The sequence below is a fragment of the Ambystoma mexicanum genome, chromosome 7q, assembly GCF_040938575.1.
Source record: "Ambystoma mexicanum isolate Mex_15411 chromosome 7q, UKY_AmexF1_1, whole genome shotgun sequence".
Taxonomy (NCBI): domain Eukaryota; kingdom Metazoa; phylum Chordata; class Amphibia; order Caudata; family Ambystomatidae; genus Ambystoma; species Ambystoma mexicanum.
In genome coordinates, this window is record NC_090941.1 from 1028072095 (window position 1) to 1028087806 (window position 15712).

The 15712-nt window shown below is 47.0% G+C and overlaps 1 protein-coding gene across 2 annotated transcripts in view; it reads left to right on the forward strand.

Annotated features, from left to right (window-relative positions):
- Positions 1-15712, forward strand: part of XNDC1N (XRCC1 N-terminal domain containing 1, N-terminal like) — a 382167-nt gene that overhangs the window by 84843 nt on the left and 281612 nt on the right. For both annotated transcript variants that reach the window (XM_069640314.1, XM_069640315.1), the window contains exon 3: positions 2512-2644. In XM_069640314.1, coding sequence (XP_069496415.1) covers positions 2512-2644 — 133 coding nt within the window. The remainder of the gene's footprint in view (positions 1-2511; positions 2645-15712) is intronic.

The window sequence follows — 15712 nt, forward strand, 5'->3', positions numbered from 1 at the left end:
CTACCGTTCTTTTTTCTGAACCCCGCCTCTGAGGCGGAGAGGGTTCTACACTGTCTTGATGTCCGAAGAGCTCTCAAGTTCTACCTGGATAGGACTTCCGAGCTTAGAAGTTCTTCTCAACTTTTTGTGACTTTCGGCAACCCTCAAGGCAACTATTTCTAGGTGGATTGCCACCTGTATCACAGAGTCTTTCACTGTCCAAAAGCTGAAACCTCCTAAAGGTATTCATGCACACCTGGTGCGGGGCAAGGCATCTGCGGTTGCTGTTCAGAAGTATGTTCCCTGGGAGTCCATCGCTAGGGCAGCTACTTGGGCCTTTCATCTGCTTTCTGTAAGCATTACTGCCTTGCTATGAGTTCTAGAGCTGATGCTCAGTTTGGTCAGGCTGTGCTGAAGAACCTTTTTCAGTAAGGGGTATTTCCATCCACCCGTAGTTCCTGTAAGGAGTGCTTGGGAATCTCCCACAAGTATGGAGGAAAGGGGACGGGACGTAGGAGTATTACCAGGTTACTCACCGTAGTGACCACCTTACTCCTAGTCCATAGTCCCCTTTCCTCCATACGCCCGCCCGCTGTCCCCTCTAATAAGGTTCCTCTGTATTGGTAATGGGTCTCTGACCTGGCAAAGAAAAGGACTGAGGGGCGATGCGCGGGGCGGAGCCAAGGTGGGCGGGGTTACGGCCATGTGCCGGGCCCCGCGCAGGAAAGCGAGGAAGGACACATTTTTGGAAAAATTTGGATGCTTTTTACAAAGTGCTCCGGTCCCGTCCCACAGGACGGAGAGATGTCCCACAAGTATGGAGGAAAGGGGACTATGGACTAGGAGTAAGGTGGTCACTACGGTGAGTAACCCGGTAATTCTCTCATTGGCTGAGGCAACAGTTCCTTCCTATTCCAAGCCAAGGGAAGGAAGTCTGTAAAAGGTCCTCCACCATCTTTTACTTCAGTCGGGGGCTGGTGGTTTGCTACTGCTCTGCTTCTGGGGAGACCTCCTGGCTGTCATCCTGCACAGTTCACTTTGTGGGTTTCTGATGTTAATAAGGCCATCACAGTGGACAGCCTTCTAGTAAGCTCCCACTAGTGCAAAAATGTGTTCTTTTGTGGAGGGCAAAGGAAGCATTTCTCTTCAAATGCTACATGTTATGGGGACAGAATAAACCGTTTTCCTTTGCAAGCCCTGCTCCTGGAGGGTGGGTGGGAGAGGGAGATTGACATATGTTAGGTTTTCCCTTTGAGAATCCACACGTGTTGAATACGTGGGTGTTCCACTATGTGCTAGTGTTGCACCCATAGCATATATCGACAGTCCAGAATCCTCTCCGGGGTTTGGATCTGTAAACGTAAAGCATCTTGGGACATGTCCCGAGTACCTTGTCTCTTTGGGACCTGGTAGTTTCAAATGAGTTGCTCTCGTCCTAGGGAGTTTCGGAATAGTTCAGGGGTGTTCCTCTCTCTCCTACTCTCGGGCGGACTGGTGACTGGATGCAGTGTTTGCTTTGTGACTTTGTTACATTTCTTTGCATGTTGTAGATTCGCACTTTGCCAGCTTACATGGGCTTAAAATGGGCTATTGTAGAGCATTTCTGAATTGCAACTAATTCTCAAGATGAGGTCCACATCACAAGGGGAGAAATGTGAACTACCTAACAGTCGTTTGCATCATAAGAACAGTTTCCCGCAAAAGGTTATAAATGTGAATGTTGGTGAAAATCCAGAAACTAAACATCGGGCGTTACAAGGGGGGAGAATATGAACATGCTCATCTTTGGGGGTGGGTCCATGCCTGATTTCATGTTATTTCCCCTGTAATGGCTTGGCAGACTAACAATGATCTGAAGGGTTGTCCATAGCAATTGCCAGAGGTTTAAGATTTATTCTAAACCTTCCAGCCATCATCACTTTCTTTTGCTTCATCTTTGTTGTCACTTTGTTCTAATGTGCTATAAGGCATGCCTGCTTGTCGATGGCACGCTGGCCAACAAGTTAAATGCTACTTACTCCATCATTGGGAGTTTGAATCATTTGGTGCCTGTTTTTCAAACTGCGTTTGATTGGTTTTGTGATATTGCCACATGTTGCTGTGCTAGAGTTTAGTTAACACTTTACTTGGGTTAAATATTGAAATGTGTATCCCTACAGAGACCTTTGGCATAGACCATGTATTTCTCTGGTTTGATTACGCCTCTTTCTGGCCGAGTAAAAGTAAGGGAGTAAGGTTGGTAAGCTGTTTTGATGGCCCAGGAGAGTATACAGACTGGATTTGTGACTGTGTAGATGTAAATCTTGGTATTCTAATCGATATATAGGCTAACCTTGCTGTTTCCCTCCATTTTATTGTTTTGGACTCCTTGACTGTTCTTACTGTTGCATGTTTTATAATTCTTCGAAATGGGAGAAAAATGCAGTGTTTTGAAGGGGTGGGCACAGGGATGCTAAAGGGAGTATCAATAGTAAGCATTGTATGCAAGTGGGAGGACTGAAAGTGTCAGTCTTGTCATGTCTCCTGAACCAGGACCCCCAGCATCCAGTGGAGAACCTGCTCAACGGTGCCCATCCCTGGCTGAGTTGCCCCCAGGATCGCAGCCAGGCGCTGAAAGTGGAACTACAGCTGGAGCAAGCAAATCACATCGGCTTTGTTGACATAGGTAACTACAACTTTCTGCCCTTAAGGTACGCTTGAGCACGTCTCGAGCCAATTGTGCAACAACTCGCAGAATAATTTCAGTACTTCCTTGTAAATACTATAAACAACCGACATACGTGAACGCTAGTTCCCACACATGTTTAGGCATTTGCCCCTTTTCAATCGGCACTGTCATTGTGCTATACTGAATCTTCAGACATGCTACCTATCGCATACCCCATTTATACCCCCTCATTCCCTTCCCCACCGATATACATCTTTCATGTGTACATGGCCTCTCGCCGCCCGCTTCCCTTCCTCTTCTTTACAGAGGAAGGACAGTGCTCCACTCTCTGGACAAGTGTTAACCCTTTTTACTCCTTTACTCCACTGTGGTGGCGACTAGCACCTGGCACCCCTCACCACCACACACATGCACCCTACTCTGCCTCTCCAGGGTTCCTCGCCACCACTACACATCTCTCTCCCTTCCTCTCTCCCTTCCTCTCTCCCTTCCTCTCTCCCTTCCTCTCTCCCTTCCTCTCTCCCTTCCTCTCTCCCTTCCTCTCTCCCTTCCTCTCTCCCTTCCTCTCTCCCTTCCTCTCTCCCTTCCTCTCTCCCTTCCTCTCTCGGGCCCCCGCTGCTTGTATATGTGTCCCGGTGCATTTATACACATGCTTTTTCTCGGGTGTGCTATCGGACCTGCTGCTAACATCACTTGCATAGTGATTTTGCCCACCTCTGTTATTAAATATCTCTCACTGAAGTAGCTACTCCCCTCTCCTCCCACCTAACTAGAAACATTTTAAAAACTGCCTAGCCCCCACTCTAATTCTTCTGAACATTTGTTCATCACACCTTTGCGAATGTTCTACCATCGGATAAAAATAAGAGCTTCAGTCATTGCCAATCTGAAATTGTAGGCCTGCTCCATCATTTACTGTATTTCAAGGCACTGATTCCTTTAGGCGAGTTCAATATTTGGGCAGAAATGCTCATAATAAATATGTTCAATGAATAATTCAGGGCCTTGACTACAGTTTTCTTCCAGAGTGTGGGAAATCTAACTAGCCATTAAAGGCATAGCCCCAAACAGTTTTTCTCCAGAATATGCATATTCAAATACGAAGCACTAGTCTGGTTAGACCGCATTTTGGCACAATTTGCGATAACTGTATTTGTCGCTAAGCCAGCCAAAGATCCTTCTCTATATGTTGTGGGATGGCCATGTACATTTCCAGAAAGCCACTTTCTATGAACCTTCCCTGATATTGTCCTATTCCCTTCCAGAAGCCCATCTCATATTGAACAAGATAATGGCAACAAAGTTCCTAGATGTGGCAGCCCCTTTCTGGAAATGCAAATTCGAAATATAAAACCCTTAAAAAGTTCTCTGACGAAGCCTTCTCCCAAATGAACGGCAATAGCAGAACTTCTAAAAGGCACTAGAAGTAGTCCTGCCATGCAATTCAACATTCAGTGTGGCAGATTTGTTTTTTTGGTCACATACGGGGCCTCCTCCTCTTAACAATAAACGTCAGCTATCTGGTGTTCACTGAAGTTTGTGACAGATAATCTGTTGCTTTTTCGGTTGACTCCACCGGGTATCCTCTTCGCAACAACAGTTTGAAGATTGAAAGACTTTTGCTGAACATAATCACTGTCTAGAAGCCCGCTTACCAGAAGCTACAGCCTTTCCATAGTTTACTACACATCAGTGCACAGGCTTCTTTATCCAGACTGATAACCCAATCCTCCATCATCTAAGCGCTACAGCATCACTATTTTATTTGTAATGCCAAAACCATCAAATCGGAAGTTAATTAGTACTTTGCTGTCCACAAGAAGTTCCATCAAAAGAATGCACTTCGAAGACCGTGTCATAAAAAGGCATGGGTCCTGAAGTAAAACTCCAGCTCAATCTCTGGTTTTCTTTGAGACTGCATTTCTCCACTCAGCCTGAGGTCAGGAACAGTTCCGGGCAAATAGTTCCCACTAGGTCGTGGGACAGAAACTATATTCGTAAACCTCTGTGATGAGAACCTCTGTGATGAGTTGTATAACTCTGGGAATAAAATAACACCTGATCTGCAGACTTAAATATGGTCCCAACACTTTCCTCCACAGTCTTGAAACCACTGACTGTGTTGGGGGCACTGTTTAGACTTTTCCTAGCCATGATGTGTAGGGCAAAGGAAAAACGAGCCTTACTTGGATTGAAGGGCATCTCTTTTGATACCTAGGTCTCGCAGGGGCAGAGCAGTCAAGGTTATGCTGTAAGGGTGGGAGCAAGGTGGTTAATCAGTATGGTGTAACATACAATAACCCAAATGATGCCAATGTCTTGAGTATAGTTGTAGGTTGCAGATCCTGTCCACTGTAATTCCTTTCTGTAGATTCAGTAGAGGGGGCACCTATAGTTCTTCTGGTCCTGTAAAGAAGTCTAGATTAGACAGCGCCTTATCAGTACTTCGTAGTTGGTTGCTGGTTCCATAGCGATGCCTCAGTAAAGCTTCTGTGGTCTTCCTCCGGTAAGCTCCTATTCATCCACTTTGGGACAATTCCAGCGATTGACCTAGGCATGATGCAGAAACCCCTACGCATGGTGCAGAAACCCCTATCTTTATTGCAATCTTGGGAGGTGAATGTGCTTCCAATTGGATACACTGCACCATCCAAACATTTTGTGGCCACCCAATAAGGGATGAGCAGTATGTTCAAATCTTCCGGGGCAATCGCACAGGATGTGGTTTCAAACTTCCCAGACAACCATTCAATCATTCAATCATACAATCATACACCCTACATAGAGCTCCAAACCTGGTCTCCCAGGAGGGCCATGCCTGTATAGTCTTACACTTAATGTTCATACTTACCAGGTAATCGCACCCTCATCTTGCACTCGCTGGACTTTTTCATATCACTTCACCACCTTAAGGGTACCTGCAGAGGATAAATGTTTGTCCCTTGGAACGGTAAGGAAAGGAAAGGTAAAATGTTAGCTGTCTAAAAAATACTGGCTTCACCAGTCAGTGGGTCAGGAAACATTGCTGCACCAGTAGGGCAAGCAAATGTCAGAGTAAGGACTCCTGAAATGTTTCAGTGTTTAGTCCAGTCGTACCCAATGGGTCAAATTGGGAGCTTTCCTTTCTGCAATCTCCTAGCTTCTCTGTAAAAGGCCCATGGTGTCTTACGACCCATCTTTTTAAAAAAATGTTTTTTTGTATGACACCCCCCTTGCCAGCTGCCGCCATCATATGTGTAGTTATGGTTAAGTTGCTAAACTCCTAGGAAGTGCACTTTTTCGGCGGCTTATAACTTCGCATGGCCGGCTCTGCATTTTTCGCTAAGTTTGGTGAGGTTTTGTGCAGGGAGGGGAGCAAAGTTATAGGTAGTGACCCAACAATAATTATTTATTTTTTTCATAGACTGAATGGGGAAAAACTTGCAGCGGGGGCTTGGGCCAGCAAGCGTGCTTTTGTGTGTTTGGTGGAAATCAGACCAGTACTTTTGTTGCAAAGGACTGAAATGTACGTCCCAAAAAATGTGTGCTATATGGGTCCGCTCCACTGACCCATTGCCCTGTTCACTCCGCTGACCAAAGTCTCATTGACCTGCGGTACGCTGTGCTGTCAGCGAACATTGGACGCAGCCGGTGGGCGGCTGGAGGGAAATGTGCTATGCGTCAAAGATTTTTGGAAACGCCACCATGGTGTATCGGAGGACAGTGCAGCGGCGTAAGGTTCTGGAAAATGTACCGTACGCCATGTGTTGGCGGCAAGAAGGGAGGGAACGGGTGGGGGAGTGAGATGTGGTTCATGTGACATATGTACATAGGTGGAAGAAGACTGAGGAGTGCCTGCAGTATTTGTGTGTATTGTGCCAATTCGTGGGTACCTAGACAGGCGAGTACTTTGTGGTGATTGGAGGCAGCTTTCGTATAGCCCGATAGCTTCTGCCACGACCTGTTTCCGGCGAGTGGTGGCAGGTGAATTTCAGAAGGGGAGTGATTTGCACATGACATGGGTTGGATGGGAGTGCTGTGCTCTGCAGATGGAATGCGGTAGTTGGGCACATAGTGGCATGCATGGGTGAATGAAGTAGCAGTGGGTCTGTGGAAGGAATAGACTATTGGGTGCGTGGCTGAATGAATGCAGTGTGTGCATCATATGATGTGATGTGGTATTTGTTCGGCGCCGACAAACAAGTGTGTGAAAGCGTGACGAGGAAAGGGAGGCTGAACAGAGGCCACACAGAGACATTGATCCCACCAGGCCAGATGACACTGAGTGCGCAAGTGAATGGAAAGGGTGAGGGCAAAGTGGAGTACATGGGAACAAAAAAAATAGCAATACGTGCAACTCCGGCTGGTGCTGGCAAGTGGAAGGATAAGTGTAGACATCAAGTGGTGGCTGGACTGTTATGGTTGCAGAAAACAGTCCTCAAGTGGGGGAGTTGGCAGGAAGTCAGTGCAGGGGTGGAACTGTCGGGAGGGAGGTGGCCTGGGGCACAGATTACAGGGTGGGTAGGAAACCAGTGCACAATCATTTTTAGGCCGGAAGTGAGGAGGGCAAGACGTGGCAGCACATGGAAAGGTTTTGAGGTGCTTCCAGACCCTAAGCTGGTTCTCCTCAAGTTCCAGGAAGGCAGAGAGCCTGTTCAAGAGGGAGGCCCCAGCAGAAGGACATTTACCACCAACTGGTTGCAGACAGATGCAGCTGACCCTGCGGGAGTAGGAGGCGGATGAGGGAAGAGCTGGAGCAAGCAGATATTTAGGAACTGAGTGCAAGGTATTGAGGTCACAGGGACTAGAAGGCCTTTGTCTTGATTCATGCTCCTGGTCGTCATGGCTAAACCAGCCTTTCAGCTGGGGCCAGGTTACAGGCTTCCATGGTGGCCTCAAGGGCCACAAAACGCCATCAGGGACTCTCTTGGAGCCAGTCCTAGTGCCAGGCTCATACTGTTATGTGAAGGACAACATTTGGATTGGGACTTCAGTTAACATGAAGGCGCTCACATAGCTCAGTTCCACAGAACTGAGCTATGTGGTCTAGTGTTTCGGGTGTGGCCGGGCCTGGGACTACTTTACCTGGAAGTACTTTACTTGGACTATACAAGCCACACCCAAACATCAGTACATGCTTTGCGTTATTCTGCAGTTAGCAGCGTAACGCTCACCGTGTCCAGTTCTGATCTCCAGTGTTTCTTGCATCCTGCCACGTGCTGAATCCCGTATCTGGAAGAACAAGACTGTTATTCAGCGCCTACCTGCAAGTAGCAACCTGGCTTTGGTCTTAAATTTTCCATCTTCAAACTACCACCAGCTGCTCACCTGAATACACGCGATCACTGGGATTATTCATCACGACGCCGCGTCCATCTTCAGAACTCTGCCGCAACCAGAAAGAGACAAGAGAGACCTTATTAGTGAGCACTCGCTCACGGCCACGCAAGGACAACGAAAACCACTTACCAGGTGCAGTCTCTCATTGATCTCGGAACATCACAGCGGCCCGGAACATCATAACGACCTGCAAAGGAAGCGGCGCAGGCACAGCTTAGCAAAAAGAAAAGGCAAGAAGGCACAGCGCACTGCACGTTCACTTACCTTGCTGGGATTCTCATCCTATACAGCACAGCAACACCAAAACTCTCCAACTCATCTGAGGGAAAGAAACTAGAGACATTAATAACAAAAAGACTGTATAACAGAAGCACCTACCTCATCAAGCAAATCGGAGTCGCAGCAGGTCTGGACCCGAACACAGGGCAACTCACCAGTGTAGCAACTAGCTCGCAGAACGCCCACACCTCCAACGCGCCCCTGCACAGAGACGCAGGACAGAGAGCAGACCATACCTAATATTAAGGTGAGGAGAGAGACTAGATTTAAGGGAGGAATTTGAGGCTGAGGGAGGTGGGAATCATTCCAAGAGAGACGTTCGTCTTATATCCAGTTCTCCTGTATTGCAGGTGCTCCCCACGTTCAACACATTATCAAGGGAGAGGGTTAGAGAGTGCTAATCTTCAAGCCAGGGCTGAGTGGCGTCCCCGTGGATATCAGGTGAGCGTAACAGCCTTCTGCATAATGCACAGGGCTTTCATTTTATTCTTCACAGCCACTGGGAGCTATTGCAGACATTTTAGTCCAGCAGAGATCCGATCCCTGGCGTTCAGGACAAGTTGCGCAGCCCTCTTATGGATAAGTTGGTGAGGGCACAGAGTGGAAGCTGGCAGATTTCAAAAGAGGCTGTGGCAATAGTTTAGCGTACAGCACACACTGACCTTTTGGGAACTGACTTTAGGTTCGTAAGATACATTCAGTGGTGGCTTTTGTGCCAGCGTTTTACGATTTATGTAGGAGGTGGGTTAGTGGGCGTTTTTGGAAGGAACAAAGAGTTCCTATTTTGCTAATGCACTGTATGATGAGGGTAAATGAAAATGCCACTTCATGGTAGGAAAACCAGTATGCTTTTCAAACACGTAATGGACGCTTAGAGGCAGATATCGTGCAGAGAGGCACTTAAAACAGAGTTGTAAACATACTGCCAAAAAATGTTTCATGCTTTTCGTTTGTGGTGATGGGTGCTCGTGTGGATGAATGTGCATGCACAAATTGAGCAATGTTTTACTGAACTTTCCACTGGACGTGCTTTCCTATAACGGCACACTTGCAGGCTGATTTTGTAAAGGTACATATGACGTCTTGTGGAGAATTGACAGTGTTAGATGCTGACGTCTTAGATGACATTGGTGGATGCGTGTGTGACTACTTATTAATACCCAATAAGGGTGTGGTAGGAAGAGGATAGTGGAAAGGGAAGGAGTAGTTTGGTTTGTGCTTTACTGGGGCTTGGCCCTCACGATACTTTGGGAAGGGCGCATGCCACATTCTGCACATTTCACCATGCTGGCCAATGGAAATGGCACTGTGGGGATTATCCAATCGGGTATTGAGGGTGTGGGTCACAGGAAAGGGCGATTATACTGGTATTCATTACTCTGCGTAGTGAGGCTGGCTGACATGGAAAAACGCGTTGTGTTGACTTTGGGTGATGCGTTTGCGATAGATCTGCACAAGTATGCCCAGGCAAAACTTTCATGGCAATTTCGGTTTGGAAGCAGTGGACGCATTGTGGTGCGCTGTCGATGACCTCAGTTTAGCCGATATGCATGCACTTTGCAGAGAACTGGCCAGTTCCGCTACTGTGCATGTTGTCGCCCTGCACTGTGGCGGGTTGCAATTGGGTTACGTGTCTTGTTTACGTTTGCTCCGTTGACTCAAGAGACTGATGAATGCAGTGAAGAGGCTTTTTCCCACTGCCCAGGTGGTTTTGTCCGCCATACCAACAACAGTATGGATCACTCATATTGATCACCTCCTCTCTTATTTCCCCCTACCCCCCTCCTCTAACTGTAATAGGTGACTTTAATCTGCACCTCCCTATTCCCCCTCATTCCTCCCCCCTCTTCTCTATCCTTGACTCCTATCTCCTTTCCCCTCTCCTTCCTCTCCTACTCAATCTTCTGGCTCCACTCTTGACCTTATCTTCAACTCAACCTTCCCCTCTTCTACCGTCTCTACACTACCTATCTATCTCTCTGACCATGCTTTACTCTCCTTCTCCCTTACTTCCTGTCCCCTTTCACCTTCTCCTTTAGCCTCCCCTACTATCTTTTCTCGACGGGACCTTCGCGACTTTAATCCCTCTCTTTTTCGACACTTTCTCTTCCCCCACTCCCTTACTTCTCTTCCCTTCCGTCCAGTGAAGCACTATCCACTCTCTCCTCTTCTATCTCCTCCACTCTTGATTTACTATACCCCCTCTCCTCTTTCCGTCCTACCCACAAACCCTCTCAACCTTGGCTCTCCTCAACTTCTCTCCATGCGTCGTCTCCTTTGACGTCTTGAGCGACTCTGGCTCAAAGTTCCCTCGCCATCCAACCAAACCTCATATTTCTCCTACCATTATCTTTGACTCATGCGTTGCCTCTGCTAAACGTTCATACTACTCTAACCTTCTCTACACTCAAGCCCCTAACCCTCGCCGTATTTTCCAAACCCTCTCGTCTTCTCTCCCCACCTACTCATGACCCTTCAGCCTCTTCTACCCTTTCTCCTTCTGACTTTGCAAACTACTTCTCCAAGGTTCTTTCTCTTTGTCAAAAAATTAACTGTTCTTCCTACTCCCCTCCCTCCATATTCCCCTTCAACATGCATGTCTGACTTCTCACCTGTCTCCCATTCTGAAGTCTCCCTCCTCCTGTCCAAAGCCCATCCTACGTCTGCCCCTTCTGATACTCTTCCCCTCCCTTCTTATCCCCAAGATCTACCCTCTTCTTATTCCTTTCTTAACTTCCTTCTTCAACTCCTGCCTTCCCTCTGCATTTAAGCATGTCACCATCATCCCTATCCTGAAGAAACCTTCTGCTGATCCCCTTCTTACCTCCAACTTCCGTCCAATCTCTCTTCTCCCATTCCTCTCTAAACTACTTGAACGCCTTGCTTATTCCCAGCTCTCAGCCTTTGTCACCAATCTTTCTCTCCTACTCCCCTCTCAATCTGGTTTCAGACCTAAACACTCTCCGGTAACTGCCCTCACTTATATCCTTAACTCCCTTCTTTCCGCTCGATACTCTAAGCAATCCTCTGTCCTTAGGTCAAGGAGGATATCTGCTGCTTTTGATACTGTTGATCACCCCCCTACTTCTCAAAACTCTTTCTTCCTTCGGTTTCAAAGGCTCTGTTCTTAACTGGCTCTCCTCTTACCTCTCCTCCTGCTAATTCGCTGCCTCCCTAGGCGGCCGTTCCTCACCTACCCTCCCCTTGGAATACGGTGTTCACCAAGGTTCGGTTCTTGGCCCTTTCCTAGTCTCTCGCTACACCTCTCTCCTTGCCCCTGTTATCTCTTCATTTTGTATCTCTCACCCTTTCTATGCTGATGACACCCAACTCTTTCTCTTCCTTCTCCTCTGACCTCCACCTTAAACTCTCTTCCCGTCTCTTACTGCCATTTAAAAACTGGATGTAATTCCGTTTTCTTTCTCTCCATACTGATAAGACTGAAGTCTTGTTCTTTCTCTCCAATACTCTTCTCCCTCCCTCTCCTCCACCTGTCATTCACTTCCCCCCTCCAATCTTCCTACCTCTACCCACGCTCGCAATCTAGGCATTCACTTTGACTCTTCCCTCTCCTTTGCCCACCATATTTCTCTTACCTCTGGCGCCTGTCGCTAACACCTCTTCAATATTCGCAAGGTCCGCTCCTCTCTTACCTTCCATGCAATAAAACTATTAATCTCTTCCCTTATCTTCTCTCGCCTCTTCTACTGCTCCTCCCTACTCTTTATACTACCTGCCTCTCATCTTGCTCCCCTCCAATCTATCTACCACTCAGCTATCTGTACCCTCTGTCTCCTTGCCCCGCATTACTCAATTTCTTCTTCACTCTCCTCCCTTGGCTGGTTTCCCTTTCACTCCCAACTTGAATTTTTTAATTTCCTCTGTCTAGTCTTTAAATCTCTCCATGGCCTGGCTCCCCCTGATCTCTCCTCTCTATAATCCCTCCTGCTCCCTCCGTTCAGCCAACCACTTCCTTCTCACCGCCCCCCTTCCCCATGTGCCTCCTCCCGTTTCCGCTCCTTTCAGCTCCTAGCCCCCCTCCACTGGAACTCCTTACCTCTCTCGATCCGCTCTATACCTACCTTTTCCTCCTTTCGCACTTCCCTGAAATCTCTCCTTCTCCATTCCCTGCCTTGAAACCTTCCCCACCTCTCATCCTCTCCCCTTCCCTCGAATCCTCCCTATGATCCTCTCCTCCCTCCCCCTATCCTCCCTCACTTCACCCTTTATATCCCTTCTGTTCCCCTCATCCCCCTTCCCTTTCTCTCCCCTCCCCTTTCCCCTCAGATTAATTGCTCTACTTACTGTTTTTATTGGTTCGATTCATTGTAAATTGCTTCTTCTGTTATAATATTCTATGTATTCTGTTGTTATAATGTAAAACGCTTTGCATGAAAGCGCTATATAAACATAATAAATAAAAATATTGGCTGTTGTACACAACCAGAAGCTGGAAGGTGTTGGATTAACAGAAGCATGTCTGATTTTATGTCCGCTCGTGATATGTTTTTCTGTAACAATGACATTGTCCGTTCTGCAAATGCAGAGTCTTGCAATCAAATGGCATTATGTTGTCGTCCATTGGTAATGCTGTTTTGTGCGCTCATCTACAAGATGCACTCAAAAGGTTCCTGTCAGATTCTGAGGACAAAAAGAAAACACACAACTGTATGAAACCGAAAACTAGCTCTTTGTGTGGAAGCAGATAACAACAAAACAAAAACACAATGACTCTTTTCAGAGCCGCTCCTACAAACGAAAGCCCTTACCCTGGTTGACATTTCTTCCCCCACGCACGCAGCACGAAGCCTCATCTGGAGATTTTCAGGCCAGTGGCCTTTGAAATGGGACTGTGGAGGCTGAGGGATTGCGCAACAACGTTTCTGGGTGTAGTCTGTACGCAGGGGATTGTTATACAGAACTGCTAGTGTTACATGGAGAGCACACGTGCCACAATCTGCGTTTCTCAGCATGCTGGCCAATGGATATACGACTGTGGTAATTGTCCAATCAGGTGGTCAGAGTGTGCGTCACAGGAAAGGGCGGCCGTATTTAGTTTCTTTACTCTGTGTAGTGAGGTCGGCAGGGATGGCGAGACGCACAGTTTTCATAGTGGGTGATCCCTTTTTGCTAGTTCTGCTCCAGTATGCCGTGGAAAGAGACTTTAATGGCAATTTCAATTTGGAGGAAGTGAAGGCTTTGTGGTGTGGTGGCGCTGTCCGTACTTTTGACCATTTGCTTGCAGAATGTTGACAGGTCGCTAATGTACACGTTGTGGTCATGCACTATGGAGTATTGCTTTTGGGTTCATAGCTTGTTCAAGTGTGTACCGTCAACTCAAAAAAGATGATGAAAGCAGAGAAGCACATTTTTCCCACTGCAAAGGTGCTTTTGTCATGTATACCACCAAGTCCAGTATATAACTATTCCAATGAATGTTGTCGGCAGCCAGGGGTCGGAAGGCGTGTTATCAACAGAGGCATGTGTAACTTCTTGTGTGCAGGATGTACTCCTGTGTGAATGACGACTTTGGTTATCGATATGTGCACCTTCTAAATGGAAATGGCATTTCATTGCCACCCAGAGGCAATGTCATTTTGTTTTTCCAATCTACAGGCTGCACTGAAGACGCTATTGTAAGAATGTGAGGCGAAGTACAACAAACAAAAACACTTATAAAAACCTGAAAAAAAGAAAAATATACAAAACGACGCTTTTGAGAGCCACCACTACAAACAACATCCCCCTACCCTGGTTGACATTTATTCCCCTACTCCCGCGCACGCACACTTGTAAAAGTCAGTGCACATTGCGACATTTGCAGGGTTGCACGTGAGACATACGCCCCTTTTGCAAATGGCGGCCATACATTTGGCCTGTGGCGGACACAGGATTGGTCAATAAGGTTTCTGGGTGTGGAGTGCACGCACAGACTGTGGTACACAGTATATTTGTCGAGCAAAATGCAGAGGGTTCGCTTATGGCTGTGTGTTGCAGTAGTCACAGCGTATGCTTTGTGGGGGAGTTCAACATACATTACTTCACAGTGAGTGTAAAACAAGAGTCCAGTGGGAGCTCATTGTGGATTGTATCAATTGGATTTGTACGCGTATGGAGTACCTACAATGAAGTGATTGATTTTGGTTTGTCTGTGTGAGACTTTGGTGACGGCCGATCCCAACGATATTATTGTTCATTGTGGAGGGAAAATTGCACAACATGTAACGCGATTTTCAGTGCCGCTTGCGCTAAAGAAGGCACTTGGCCAGGTCATGCGTCTGTTTCCGATCTCCGGCATAATTTTTGATCCCATTACGCAAACACCCTTGTCGGCGCGTCATTTTTCCTTTGGTCCGGAAATGGAGAAAGCGCAGTACATTGTGAAGAAATGTATTTGTGCCTTTTTACGACTTGTGCCAATGTCGTACTTGACAAATGGTAATCGTTTCACAGCACAGAGTTTTCCCCACAAATGGCGTTCCTCTTAATATTACTGCATTTCTGTTTTCTGCACGGCCTACAGAAATTGCCTTGCTGCCATTTTTGGAAGTATAATAATTGTGTGTGGTAGGTGTTGCGCACTTGCACTGTTGAAAACGCACTGCAACACCTAAAACCAACTCTCAACAGCCACCCATTTCTACCGATTTCGACTGCAGTGTTTTCCACAGTAACACGGTTCCTTCTATTTAGTACACAATCTGTGGAGGGTATACGCTGCGCGGAGCTTGCCTCCCTTTCCTTGCCACTTACATTGCACTCTGAAAGGAGCTTTCTTTACTTAACTTTTTCATTTTGCAGTTCATTACTATTTCTGTTGTAACATACGCCACCGAAGGAACAAAAGGCAAGGGCCAGTACGGAAGGGCCACCACTTACAGGGATATCGTAGGGGATATATGCGCAGAGAGGGTAATGTTGGGTGACCCTCACTTAAATAGCCGCCACTCATTGTCATGCTCCCAGATGGACTCTTCCCAAGCACTTTAACGTAGCTTTCCTCTGTAGAGTACCGTGTTGCAGTACATGCGCACTTCAATGCCCTTTGGCAGGTAAGGGTCATTAGCGCAGCATATGGTGTACAAGGGTCTTGTAACGCTCTGGTGCCTTACAGGAGTGCCCCTGTTGTAGGCGGCAGTCTATGTGGAGAATGCTGTACTTGAAATTACCCTACTGCACTTTTGGCAGGGTAGTAACCTGCCAACTGGTCCCCTATGCTTGCATTGCTGTTCTCGTCATATGTGATATGGACAGTTCATGATGCACCATTAGCCGTAGTACTAGCATGAACAGAGATGCATGAATTGTGCAATACAGCAATGCTTACAACAAGGAGAGACTCAGCTTCAGTACGTGCAGGAGGAAGATATTTATTAAGTGGGACCCATGCAGCTATAGTACTGTTCTAACAACTAGTGCTAATCTTTGCTCTCTGAAGATTCTGCTGTTTGCTTACTTTTCTTAACA